At 43.2% G+C, this 12,943-nt stretch overlaps 1 protein-coding gene across 2 annotated transcripts in view; it reads left to right on the forward strand.

Annotated features, from left to right (window-relative positions):
* The first annotated feature begins 798 nt into the window (after nt 1–798).
* PTPRT (protein tyrosine phosphatase receptor type T) overlaps nt 799–12,943 on the forward strand; it is a 485,911-nt gene continuing 473,766 nt past the window's right edge. For both annotated transcript variants that reach the window (XM_049816979.1, XM_049816980.1), the window contains exon 1: nt 799–1,009. In XM_049816979.1, coding sequence (XP_049672936.1) covers nt 940–1,009 — 70 coding nt within the window. In that variant the 5' untranslated portion in view covers nt 799–939. The remainder of the gene's footprint in view (nt 1,010–12,943) is intronic.

The raw sequence follows: 12,943 nt of genomic DNA on the forward strand, positions 1-12,943 counted from the left end.
CTTTATCCGGGTGGTCAGCGCTTTCCTTCTCCCGAGCAGATTCGAGCTCGGGTGGTTGATCGATATTGATATGTCTCCTCTTTTTTGCCACCCCCCCCCCTCCCCCCCGAAGAGAAACATGTTTCTTTGGAAAAGAAGTTGCCAGTGGAATTTTGTTCAAGATTGTCTGTCTGCCTGTGTAAAAGCCTAGGAGTGCAGCAGTACGCGGTGCGATTAGGAATTTAGCAGTTAACTCTCTCGAAAGTAAAGCGAATAATCATGAAAATTACTATTTTCAGCTGCAAATGCCTGTAAGCTGTTCGTAACAGCCGCTCTAACAAAGGACCCCCCTGAAGCCTGCAGTTTCTCCCCCGCCTGGCCCTAGCAGAGGGTCGCTTCTTCCCTTCCCATCGCCGCGCTCAGCCGCGATTCCAGTCCTCCGGTTCATGCAAGAACCCTGCATTCGCTCTCCATCCCCGCTGGAAACAGGGCAGGAGCAGGAAGCCTAGATTTGCTGGCGAGATGCTGTACTTCAGCCGCTGCCGATAGGAGATTTTTGTGTGTGCAGCTGGGCTTGAATAGGGATATATTAAAAAAAAAAAAAAAAAAAAAAAGCCAAACCAACCCAAGAAAGCCCAAACCAGCCCCCAGCGCAGGCACGGAGGAAGCCTTTCAATCCGTGGGAGGGGGGACCCGGGGTTGCTGCCCCCTCGCCGCGGCGGGGCAGCGGGGCCGGCTCTGCGCGGGCGCGGCCGGCGCCGGGCTCGGGGGGGGCCTCCCGCCCGCCTCCCGCCCGCTCCCCCCGCGCCTCCCGCCGCCACTTCGGCGGCTCCTCCGAGCAGCACCGCGGCTCCCGGCTGCCGGGGCCGCCGCCGCGCCCGAGCCACCAATGCGGGGGATATCGGCAGGGAGGCAGCGGCACCGCGGCAGCGGGGAGGGCAGGTGAACTCCCGGGGAAGGATGACCGGCGTCGCCGCGATCGTCTTTCTCCTGCAGCTCTTGCCCAAGGCGGAGGGACAGGTCTTCGCAGGTGAGTGCCGCCCAGCCCGCCCGCGGCCCCGCCGGGGCTGCCCGCTCCCCCGCGGCGCGGCTCGGCTCTGCCCGCCGGCGCCTCCCCGCCCGGCTCCCCCGGGGCATCTCCCCGGCCGCGGGGCAGGCGGCTCTCCCCGGCAGCCTAAACTCTTCACCTCATCCCTTCCTCCGGCCCCTCGGCCTGGCAGGGAGCTCCCCGTGCAAAGCCCCGGAGCGGGGCAGGGCAGGGCTGGGAGCGTCCCTCGGAAGGCGGCTGGTGGGCGAGGGAAGGAGCGGTCTAGGTTAAAAGTCGGTTTCGCCAGCGCGGCGGGTGCCCGGCCGAAGCCCCGGCGGTGCCCGGGGACCAGCGCGGGGCTCCGGCGGGGTTTGCCGCGGGCGCCCGGCTCGGCGGGGGAGCCTGCTCGGTGAGGGCTGGCAGCAGCGGGATCTGCGTTTCGGACTGGGGAGGCTCGCCCCTCGGAAAGTTGCGTGTGGTGGGGGATGAAAGCGTCGCCTTGAGCCTGGGATTCGCGACACGGGAGTCCTTTTTGCGGTCAACGGTGTTTCCGAGCCCAGGGCAGGAGTTCGCTGCTGGAGGATGTGCAGCTCGGCTCGCCAGCAGCCGCTGCTTCTCTCCTCCAGCCAGGCGAAGGGCTTGGGGTTGCTCTCAGAAGTTTAGTGGCGGCTCTTTCGGCCCTCGTATCTCACGGCTCGAGTAACTTTCTCGGGGGGGCTCTGCTCTCGGACGGACTCCTTCCCAGTTGTCACTTTCTCTGCCACTCTGATGTTAAGGAATGCTTTGCTCCCTGGTATGTGTACATTAATAGTAGCCAGCTATTTCTCCCCTTCTACAAGTTCCTTTAGGCATCGTTTGAATTACTTGAAGATGACAGGTGCTTATAGAGCTAGTTTTCTTCTCTTGTGCTGTTTTGTAGGCAAACCAGATACGTGTGGTCTTGGTTTTTTTTCTCTTGGATCTTGTGTTATGACATTTTCTCACTGCAGTTTTTCTTAAAAAAATAAACAGTTGTAACTTTCTTCTCTCTTGACTTCATGTATCTAGCTTTCTAAGTTTTGGGTTTTTTTTTTTTTCAATCAATTTTTTCCCCCTATCTGTATATTTAAAGATGAGTCAAAATTTCCAGTGCAACGTTGCTTAGCATAGGGATAAATCTCAGTGCTTGCAACTTGAAGGCATGAAACCACAAAGCCTACGTTTAGTTTATCTCAAACAGCGGAAGATTTTTCTTAGTTAAAACTGAGAGCTCGAATGACTTTGTCTAGCTTCTTTAAAACAGGACTAGTGCAGGGTGTAGGAGCTGCTGCAGCCAGAGGACTGCGTATACCTGCCTTCCAGGGTTCTCTTCAGGGCAGCATGGCTCAAAAGAAAGTTTGGGGTGAGAGGGGCCGGGCAGGCAGAGGAGCCCCCCGGTCAGCCCGGTGAAGTAGATGTTGTAATCGATCCCGCATGGTTTGACACCACCGTGGTATCTTGTTTACATTGCTAGGCAACTGCACAGATCCACAGATTTATTAGAAAAGCTGGGAAATCTAACCTAGTTAAATAGCTTCTTCATTGAGTAAGCAATATGTGGAGCTATTTTTTTTCTTTTCTCTCTCTTCCGACTGTGTGTTCGTGTTCTTGATACATGTCATATTAACTGAGATTAGATCCTCTGCTTTTGATGAATCATTTAGCCAGATGCTTGGAAAGAAGAGTGTTCTGTGAAAATGGCAAACTTTTAAGGGGACAGAAAACACTTTGTATTTGAGGGAACTAACAATATAATGTGAGCTAAACACATGCAAATTTAGGGATTAGGCAGATGCTTTCATTATTTTCAGAAAGCCATGAAATATTTGGTTTTAATCATCAGTTCAGTGGGAATAGTGACCGTGAGGTTTTGTAATCATTAGTATCACCTTCCGCCTCCTATTTTAGTGCCCTTCTTGCCATTCAAAGTTAAGAGGAGCTGATTTTAACAATGTTTTTGGAGCTGCTTCTATTATTGAAGTTAAAAGAAAGTTTTTTCCTCTTGGACTTCATATCTGGTGTGAAGTGTAATGGTCTGGACTCTGTTCATATAGCTGATATTTTTATGGTAAAAAGCAAAGTTTTTCAGATGCACTTTATCTCTAAAATTTCAGTGAAGTTTGGAGAGAGTCCACTTAATGCCATCGGTGCATTTTCGCATCTTCCATCAGGTGGTGCTGTCTCCATAACTATTAGGATGCAAATACCTCCTGTCTCTGAGTTATTTTTCAAAGCCTAATGCGTTTATTCAGCAGCCTTTTGTTAAACATCCCGAAAAATCACTGTGCAAGAAGTTGGCTCTGTTTTTTTATTATTATTATTATTATATGGTAGTTGGGCTAAGAAGTAGGAAAGACACAAGTCAAGACAAAATGGTATTCAATTCCTACCCAACTTGCACAGCTGCTGCTGCTTTTTATTATCCACAACATAAAATTAGGAATACTACTAAACGACGGCAGAAGGCTGATGGCTTCTTGCTGGAATACCTCGTTTCATATTGAGGGAGCTGGTTAACACTTGTTTCTTTATGTAATTTCTGTATTGCTCTATTTATAACTCTTCTCCCCAGCAATTGCTTTCAGTTGCCTGCAGTCTCTGTATTTATTTATAACTGGAGGTATGCTTTTGAGGTTCTAAACTTTTTGTGAACTTTAGGGTCAGCTACTAATTTAATTCCTCTACTTTCCCATAGAAGAGACAGAAGTAACACCAGGTAATTCCAGAATTTGCCAGTTCTTTCAGGATTTTGGAAATTAAGGAACTTTGAAGTTTTTTCCTTAAAGCATGTGTGCAGTTTTTCTCCCACCAAATATGTGGAGTGTTCTTGCAGTTGCTGTGCACTTTGCACACAAAACAGACTGTAGCATTTTTAGCACAACAGAGTGGAGAATAGAGCTGTGAAAAAGCATTCGGGGGAAAGTAGGACAGTGGGTTTACATTGGGACTGTTCACCTGAACACCTACTTTGACACTTGTTTTTCTTCTGATGTCAGCGTTTGCTTTAATTTTCTCCCTATACCACTCCTTGTTGCGCTCTGGCAGCACTCCTGAAGGTTTGGATGTGTAGCTGGCTGCTTTCAAAGACCGCTGCCACATCATAAAGTTACAGCAACTGATAGTTCATTACATGTGGCTTGTCCAAGGAAGATGAGAGGGGAGCAAGGGAGCAAACTGGGAGGAAATTTTGGGGGAAGATTAATTCATTTACTAGGAGTTCATTTACTCGCAGGTTTTGCTGTCAGTAAATTGGCAATGAAAAACGGATCTTTCTGAGCAAGCTACTCTGTGTGGCAATTGTTAACAATGCAGCCATTTAACTCAATAATCACTTTTCACTCCCTCTGGGGAGCTGTTAGCACTACAATTCAACTTTATTTTTCATTCCTGGCTGGCTTGATTTGTTTTCTGATACATAAACAACTAATATTAAAAAGGTGATGTTGTAAAACTGCCTATTTCGACAGTGGCAACAAAAGGTCACTGTGTGTATAAAGGCCTTAGTGAATCTCTGAGACATAATCCTTCTCTTTTACAAACCCAGAGCCCTTTCTTACCATCCACCCTTCTGAAAGTCTCTCAGCTCTCTTTTCTTTAATTGTACTTTTCTAGTCTGTTGTGCTCTATGTGCAGGCCCACGTGCTCTAGTTTTCATTAATATTATGGGAATGATTTGGGACACTTACTGTAGAATATTATGGTATTTTTTTTAGAAGGCACCATCATCTGTTACCATGGAAACTCGAATAGTGGTAAAGATGTAGGTCTGAGGCTTTGTGAACCTCAAAAGATACGGACAAGGGTTGTATCTTATCAGAACAATTACTTTTGTATAAAAAATCCAGTTAAGTGGAGAGAAGAAAGTGAAATGGACTGATCTGTTCAGCATTGCACTGGCAATCCTTCTTCTGAATAACATTCAGCATAGAAGGATCAGGATCTCTCTGATTTCTCTGTATGTGTATGGTTTGTTTTTTTTTTTAAGCTCCTTATTTATCATAATAGCTGTTTTATGTCTCTGGTAATTTTCACTGTAATTTTATAATTGAGGTAAACGGATGTGTATTGGCAGGTATTGTTCTTTGCTTGAATGAAAAGTGTTGAATGGAGAGGTGTGCAATGTTAGCACCGGAGCTTAAATATTTTGGCAACGAGCAAATTTGAGACTTACTTAACAGGGCCCTAATTTAAAAAAACAAAAAAACAACCAACACCCCCCCCCCCAAAAAAAAAAACAAAAAAAACAAAAAACCAACAAAACACCAAAACCAAACCACCACACAAAAAAAGCCAGAAAACCCCAGATGTCATCTGAAATCCACATACCAAAATCTGACTGAGGTATATACGGCTTTGCTCACTAATGTGAGCAGTAAGAGCAATAATACTTATCTGTTTAGCTCTAGAAATACTGAAGCCTAGTTAACATTCATAAAAACTCATATGATGTTTGGGTGACGAGCAGCAGGAGTGCGGGTGTGTATTGCTATAAAAAGCATATGTCCTTTAGAGAGAGATTTCTTTATTTTTTTATGGAAAGTGCTTCAGTCTGTTTTCTTGGTGTCTTGCAATGCGTAGATAAAATATGTAATGGAGCTTCTAAAATGTGATTGTAGCTATATTCATAGCTGAGGCTTTCCTTGCAGATATTTTAAACAGCGGCAGCATATAGAGGTCACTTGCTGTTATAAACTGACCCAGGTTGTAATCCAGATTTCCCACTGCGATGCAAGAAACCTGCTGTGCCTTGGTAGCTGAGGGTTCCACTTCCACAAAGAACAGCTTGTGGGTTGATGTTTCTTGGCTCTGTGTTGTCATTCTTGAGAATAATATGGTATACTTGGCTTTTATGGTATTTCTTGAACGTTTTATGGAGCAGTATTACTTGGCTCATTGAAGCAAGCATATCTGGCCAAGAGTCACTTTTTTTTCCTGGTATCACTCATGTTTCCTAGTTCTCTAATTTTTCTTCTGATGGTACTCTCCCTGTTTGTGCTGGCTAGCACTACTTGGATATAATTTAATTTTGATGTTACCTGCTTTTCTGGGGAAATCCTTACCCATCTCTTGACCTATCACCCTCCTGGCCCTGTGTTGCCTTGCTTTTGAATGCCACTTGCCTCCCACCACCCTGTTCTTTCCAGGCAAACCCAGAGGAAAAGAGCAACCCTACGCACCCCCAAGCAGACACACAAAGAAGGTGAATATTGTGATGGCATTGGTGAGAACTTGTTACAACCTGGCCCTATCTTTCTGTACACTCATAATTACATAACAAGCAATTGCTTCTAGCATTCATTATTGCAAGCTCTAAAGATCATATATCTTCATGGTAGAGGAGACAATTACTATGTCTTAATCAGACTATACATCATTTAATCAGACCCACTTGGTTTTTTAATATCTGATAAATACATCCCATCTATCATACCACGGTTCAGAGATGTTGGATACTTTGCAAGCTGGATGGCAGGGCGTTGCATGTTCAAGAAAACGAGGACCTTTGCAGAAAGAAGACTGGAAGTGTTTAATGCCACAGTTAAAGATGATGTAATTCTGGGGAGCACAAACATATCCACCTGAGAACAAGACCTGGTAAATAGGACAAGAAATGCCAGGAAGAGTGAACCTACTTAGTGCTTGGTCTCCTCTGGCTTTCTTGTTTTCTTTTAACTAGTGCTTGTAAATCAATCTAAGACCAGCTGCTTGATTTCTTCTTTTCCTCCAGCTAGATCCCTCTGGGACTATGGACTTGGCCAACTTGGTGAATTCTGCTGCGGTTTGAAGTGGTGTAGCTCATGTAGTTAAAGAATGATTGAGCTGCTTATGAATTCTGGGAGGATGGGACCTGGCTCTTGTTCCTTGATATTTTTGAGTTCATCTCGCAGAAAGGCTGTGGGGTTTGACAGCTGATGATGCTGTGTGGGCACAGATCAGTGCTGCAGCCTGAGCAACCTACAGTTATGCAAACCTCTTTATTCAGCTATGCTTTTTCCTTTGTTCTGGAAATGCTCAAAGTATCCCATATCTCATGTTTTGTTAGCTGAAATGTCTTCAGAGCTGACAGAACAGAGGAAACTGTTTACCACATTTTTTTCATGTACATCCTTGTTGTAATCTCAGCTTCATTCCTAGGTAGTGGCTATATTAAATCACTGGGAAGCAGCTCTTGGCTGCTAATTCAGCTGTACATTGAGCAAAGGAGGGCTGTTTCACTACTTGTCCTCTGCAGTGTTGTAAAGAACAAAAATATCAAGTATTACAACTTAATCCAGGGTTGATCCATTTTTATGTTGGGGATCAATCCTTCTGTCTTTGAATTTGAAGAAAATATCATTACCTGCTTGAGCAGAAGTAGGGCTTCGTGCTGTACTGGGGATGATATTCTTGAAATGTTGTGCTTTTGACTCCAGTACTGCTGAATTTGTCGCTGTTCCTGGAATGACCTTAATCTGTGTGAGTGTGAATCTTCATTCCCTTACGATCAACTCAAAGGTCAGCCCCTCAGTAACAGAGGTGGGGGTAAAAAAAGGCCTAAATAGACAAATACAGCAATTTTGTGCAGTGTGCTTTCAGTTTCCTAGTGAAAAAGCATGGAGCTGAGTGGTATTGGTGGCATGTGGTTTTGTTTAAGAAGGTAATGAAGGCTGGCAAAAGTATTGCTTGGCAGAAAGCATGTATGGTTGTGACCACCTAGTAGAAGTAGGGCATGAAGGTGAAGTGGGGGAGGAAGAAGGGAATTAAAGCAATTTGACTGCTATATAGATGGGTCTGTCTTCCTTTAGAAATACACTTACTGGAATTGCAGCAGTATTTGCTGGATAAGCAGAAGAGCACTTCTGTCGGCAAGATGGGAAGCTGCTGTGCTTGATGGTTTATTTCTCCAGAACAGGGATATGTCTGTCAATGTGCACCCATTTATGTGCTGTCAGGCCCAGTCTTATTCTACATTTCTAAGTGTGAATTCAGTGCTCTAATAGAAACAGTTGTTGATGAAACTGTAAAGTGTAATACATTTCCACCACAATCAGTTGCTTCTCGGTGAAATATTTCACATTTTTACTTCCCCCCCACACCCCCCCATGTGTGTGGCTGGAAGAGGTATATAAAAAAAAACCAAACACCCCCCTCAAAAAAAAAAACAACAAACCCAAAAGAAAAAAAAACCACAAAACCACAACCAAAAAACTAAGCCAAGAGGCTGTGTATATGTAAGTCCACATTTGACTGCATTGGGCTGGTGTCAAGAATTTTTACTACTTTGTTCTCTTTCTTTGGTGCTTTTCAGTTCTTAGGAACAATATAAACATTCACAGGTGATTTCTAGTGTTTTCCATGCAAGTCCATGTGTTTGCAAGAGGTGCAGGTACCTGCATTTCTATTCTAGCAGGGGAACCTGCTTTCTCTAGCCTTTAGCTTGAGCGTGTTTGTAAGCTGGCTAAGCGGAAGAGCTTGTTATCTTCCTTCTCATTCTGGACTTGATAGGCAATTGTCGGTTTGTAACGGTATCAAGTAATCTCTCCTAAGCGAGCATCTTTAATAGAAAGTCCCTTTTTTCCTCTTTATTGTTTGTTAAACCTAATATGATTGCTTTATTGTATAGTAACTTTGAAACATCTGAAGAGCCAACTGTGTTAAATGCTTCAGAGGCACAAATGATTCATTTTTGTACCCTGAAGAACGTTTTCATCTTGCAGTTGTACAAGAGAGAAACAACAGAAGAAACAGGAGCAATGTCGCAGCCAAGCAGCAAGGGTGGCAGCTGACGAGATGCTGGTGTGTTTGGGTGGGGGCTTAGTTATGGAGAAGGTGATGAGAAGGTAAGTATGATGAGATTACAGCAGTAGGAAGAGGAAGGGAGTGAGTATGAAAAGAAACATGAAAGGTAAGAGGAGCCTGACAGGATAGAAATAGGGAGGAAGCAGACGTAAAGTAAAGCTCAGGAATTGGCTGCTGTTCCTGATGCTCGCAGACTGGGAGGATGGCTGGCACTGCCATCATCTCTGTCATCTCCCTTACTGTAAGTTAACTGTCAGCCAAAGTTATTGCTAGATAGCTTGTTGCTGCGAATTTTGGTTCTTAGACTGAAACGTGGGCTGTAGTTCCTAGTTTTAATTGTCCTTACTTAATTTCACAGTGACGTTTTCTTAAACTGGTTGAACATATTTCTTCATAAACCAAACTGATATGAATATTTTGAATTTACTAGTAGCCAATTCTAGGTTCGCTTAGAAAAGTGTGTGAGATTTATATGCTAAATTTGCCAGTCACTAGTATTTTAAGGGCCTAAAACATGATAGAAGCAGTTTTCCCTATTGTTAATCTAGCTCAGCTGATATTTTGGAGATCTGTTTCTGTGTTCACACTACAGTTGCACATTGTTTATGTCGGTAATGAAAAAGAATAAGCATGCAAAAGGAAAAGACTTTGATATATTTACCCTCTGAAAAACACTGCTATCCGTCCCTGTCTGTACCAGAGTAGCTCATCAGGATAGCAGCGATGTCTGGGTACCTCAGTGCCTCGCTGAACCTGGTAGGGAGCCTGTGCCAGGCAGCCCAGATGTGACGCAGTTTTGTACAGCAGCTCAACAAAACTAAACGTCCAGAAGTTGTTACATCCATCAGCGAGCTAAAGCCGATTGCTCATTTTTGCTCCTTCCCTTCAAAAAAAATTTGTTTGAATGTCAGTGTTGGTTTGAGGCAGACCTTTTTGTTGCCTTGTTGGCTCTGACTAAACAGGATGAATCTTCTGATACATTTGACTTTTAGATTGGTGGCTTCCAGCTCTCGCTGCTCCTGTGGTCTGGCTGTTTGTTGCCAGCACAGACTCATTCCTTCTAGGGCAAATGGATCTCTGGGAGGCATCCTGCAGCACTCTGCTTTTGTCCTGCCTGCAGAAGGCAGGTAAAGAGGCAGCGATGGCTGGTTTTCTTGGCAGTGACCCAGACAGTTACTTCATGTTACTGCTGCATACAAACATGTGCATATAGTTATTGCCAGGGATGCTGCTGATTGTTTGGATACTGCCTAGTTGAATTGGCCCTGCTATTTAATTTTGGGGGCACGGGGGGGTATAAGATTCATTAAATCTAGGACCAGTTGCAAAGTTCCCACAAATGTGATCTGAAAATCAATTTGCAGGAAAACAGCTGTTCTAAAACAAGCAGTTCCCCTGCAGTTCTTAAGATTCAAATATTCCAGCATGAATTGGAAAAAAAAATATCCATATAATCTAGTACAAAATAATAGGTTTCAATAAATCTTGTAGGGAGTCTTAGGTGTACTTTTAAAAGGGATTTCTACTATGAAAATTGTAGTCAAAACACTGCTCCAGCTCCTGACTAAATTATTTTTGTTAGCAATAGGGTCTCCTAGACAAACAGTAAATATATTTTTATGATTAAAAAAATGGGAGATGGTGTATGTACTAACAGATAGCAGCACGTGGTAGCAATAATCAGAGAAGTGGAAAGCTTGGAAATAAACACACTGTCTCTGTTGGCACAGGGATAACCCTGGAGACTGCCAAGGCCAGAGCCTGCAAAAATAAGAAAGTATAATTAATTGTCCTTAAATGAACCTACAAAGCAAAAATAACCCTTTTGAAGTAAACTCTCAACTTTGCATCTTTTATTATAAAGCTTTTCCATGTGCCAAAGTTCTTAATGTTCTATAATGTGCTTATTAACACTTCTGTGCATGTTTAGGGTAAAGAATCAGCATACGGAGTATAGCTGCGTTGGACATCTGTTTTACTCTTGCATTTTGATGCTTTTCTAGCAATAATACAAAATTATTTCTCAAAATGGCTGAGAAGTAATGTTTTGGAACAAGGTCTTGGTGGTGTTTTAAGGTCATTCGGCAGTTGTCCCTACTAAATTACACCCCCCCCCCCTTTTTTTTTTTTTTTTCTTTTTGAGGCTTTCTCTTCCTTCCAGTGGTTCCTAGGCCTGTGTTGATGTGAAGAGGTCTCCTGGCAAGAAAGCAGAAAGTGTTATTTCCCCCCACCCTCCCCAAAAGCTCTGTGCTGATGAGCTTCTATTGCTAACAATGCTACATGACAGAGTTTCACTGGAAGAAGTACTAAACTTCCTTGTGTCACTTAGTATAATTCCCAGTGATTACTGGCTTCAGGGTGACTTGCAGATGCTTGGGACCCGGAGCACACAGGAAGTAACAGAAGCATTATCAAGACATGATACAAGTTTGGAGCGTTATCCTGCTTGCCAAGTGTAATTCCTGTCAAAATTTAAAAGACACTACAGAATGAGTGGTTGGATTATGTAGTGTATATAACAATTTACCCATAACGTGCTTCCTTATAGTATAGGGGATGGCAGAATGATTGCTCATAGGGATCAGACTTCAGATACAATTTCCATTAAATTTCATGAGAAATTTAGAAATAGTTCCTTTGTAAGTTTTTCTTAGTGAAGGTAAACTTTAAAGAACTGTGAATTGGAGAAATAATATTGGACTTAAGAACTGCAGGCAGAAATTTAGCCCCAGTCTTGGGAAGTATTGCAATATAGATCCAGAGTAAATGTATACAAAGTTATTTTGAGTGGATGAGAGAAATCTGGGAGTGATTAATGCTGAGATTTTTGAGGACTGACAACTGACAGCATATTTGCATGCAACTGAATATGAATTTGAAAAAAAGTAAGTACACTCAAGGCAGAATATGCCACCTGCTGTGTACATAGTCTAAAAAAGTGTATGTCTGGGATTTTTTTCTGTCTGGAACATTCCCCTCAGCCCTAAACATCATCTCATTCCCAAGAGTGACAAATTAAAATATTGAGAGTACCTAAAAGTGACAGCAGTTTCTTCCCTTTTGAAGGAAGATTTACAATATCTAAATGCATTTAGCTTTTGGACCTGTAACTGAGAATGGAGCTGTGAAAGGGAGAGCACCTCAGAGGAAAGCAAGGGGAAGAAGGGAGAATTATTTAATGTGCACCAAGAGTAATAGAATGAGATTAAAACAAGAGAATAATTTACTTTGAGCATTAGGAAAATCTTATTGCAGATCAATGAGGTTGTGGAATTGTGTCCCAAAGGAAATGGTGGAAACTATTGCCTGAGTAATTTTAATTTAGACAGGATAAAATAATTGACTACCTTCTGTAGAGGAAAAAAGTACTGCACTCTACGAGAAAACAAATTGAATAATCCACTGTAGGTTTTTTCTCTAAATTTCTAACTTTCTTATGCTGTTGAAGAGGGAAAAGAGGAGGAGGTACAGCAAGAAAAAAAGAGGATGCTGTATTTAGCATATAAGTGTAAGTGATGCTAACACATACTAATGCTTCTCAATTGTGTTTTTAATTCATCTGATTATCTGTTGCATATCTGTTAAATATCAGTAGCATTATGGTGAAGTCAAGATTGCATGATTGCATCGCATCCCCCTCCAAATTCCTCCCACTCCCTCCCCCACTCCCCCCAATCTGTATTCAGACTTGATCTAACCTGGGTGCGAATAGGGAGCGCAGTATTTAAAAAAAAAACAAAACAAAACAAAACAAACCCCCACAACAACAACCAAAAAACCCCCAAACAACACCCCCCCAAAAAAACCCCAAAACACAAAACCCACCCCCAAAACCCCTACCAAAACAAAAAAACAACTGTAAGTGCCATGCAGGATTTGTAGGTGCTAAAAATGATACATAATGTACAAGTCGGAGAGAGAAGGCGTGTTAAGCATGTGATGTCTTATTTCTGTATCAAAGTTCCCAAATAATTCTGGGTAAGTTGTTCTCAGCCAGGCTTCAGTGGGCGAGCACTAGCTGTTATCCCAGTGGGCCCTGTGTTGAGGCCCTGGATGTAACATCCAAAAGGGCTTTAGAAGTCACCTCTGCAGCAGAAATCATTGCTCATGCATGGGACTGATGCAGGTTCCTGAGGACCC

The sequence above is a fragment of the Accipiter gentilis genome, chromosome 14 (genome assembly GCF_929443795.1).
Source record: "Accipiter gentilis chromosome 14, bAccGen1.1, whole genome shotgun sequence".
NCBI classification, from domain to species: Eukaryota; Metazoa; Chordata; class Aves; order Accipitriformes; family Accipitridae; genus Astur; species Astur gentilis.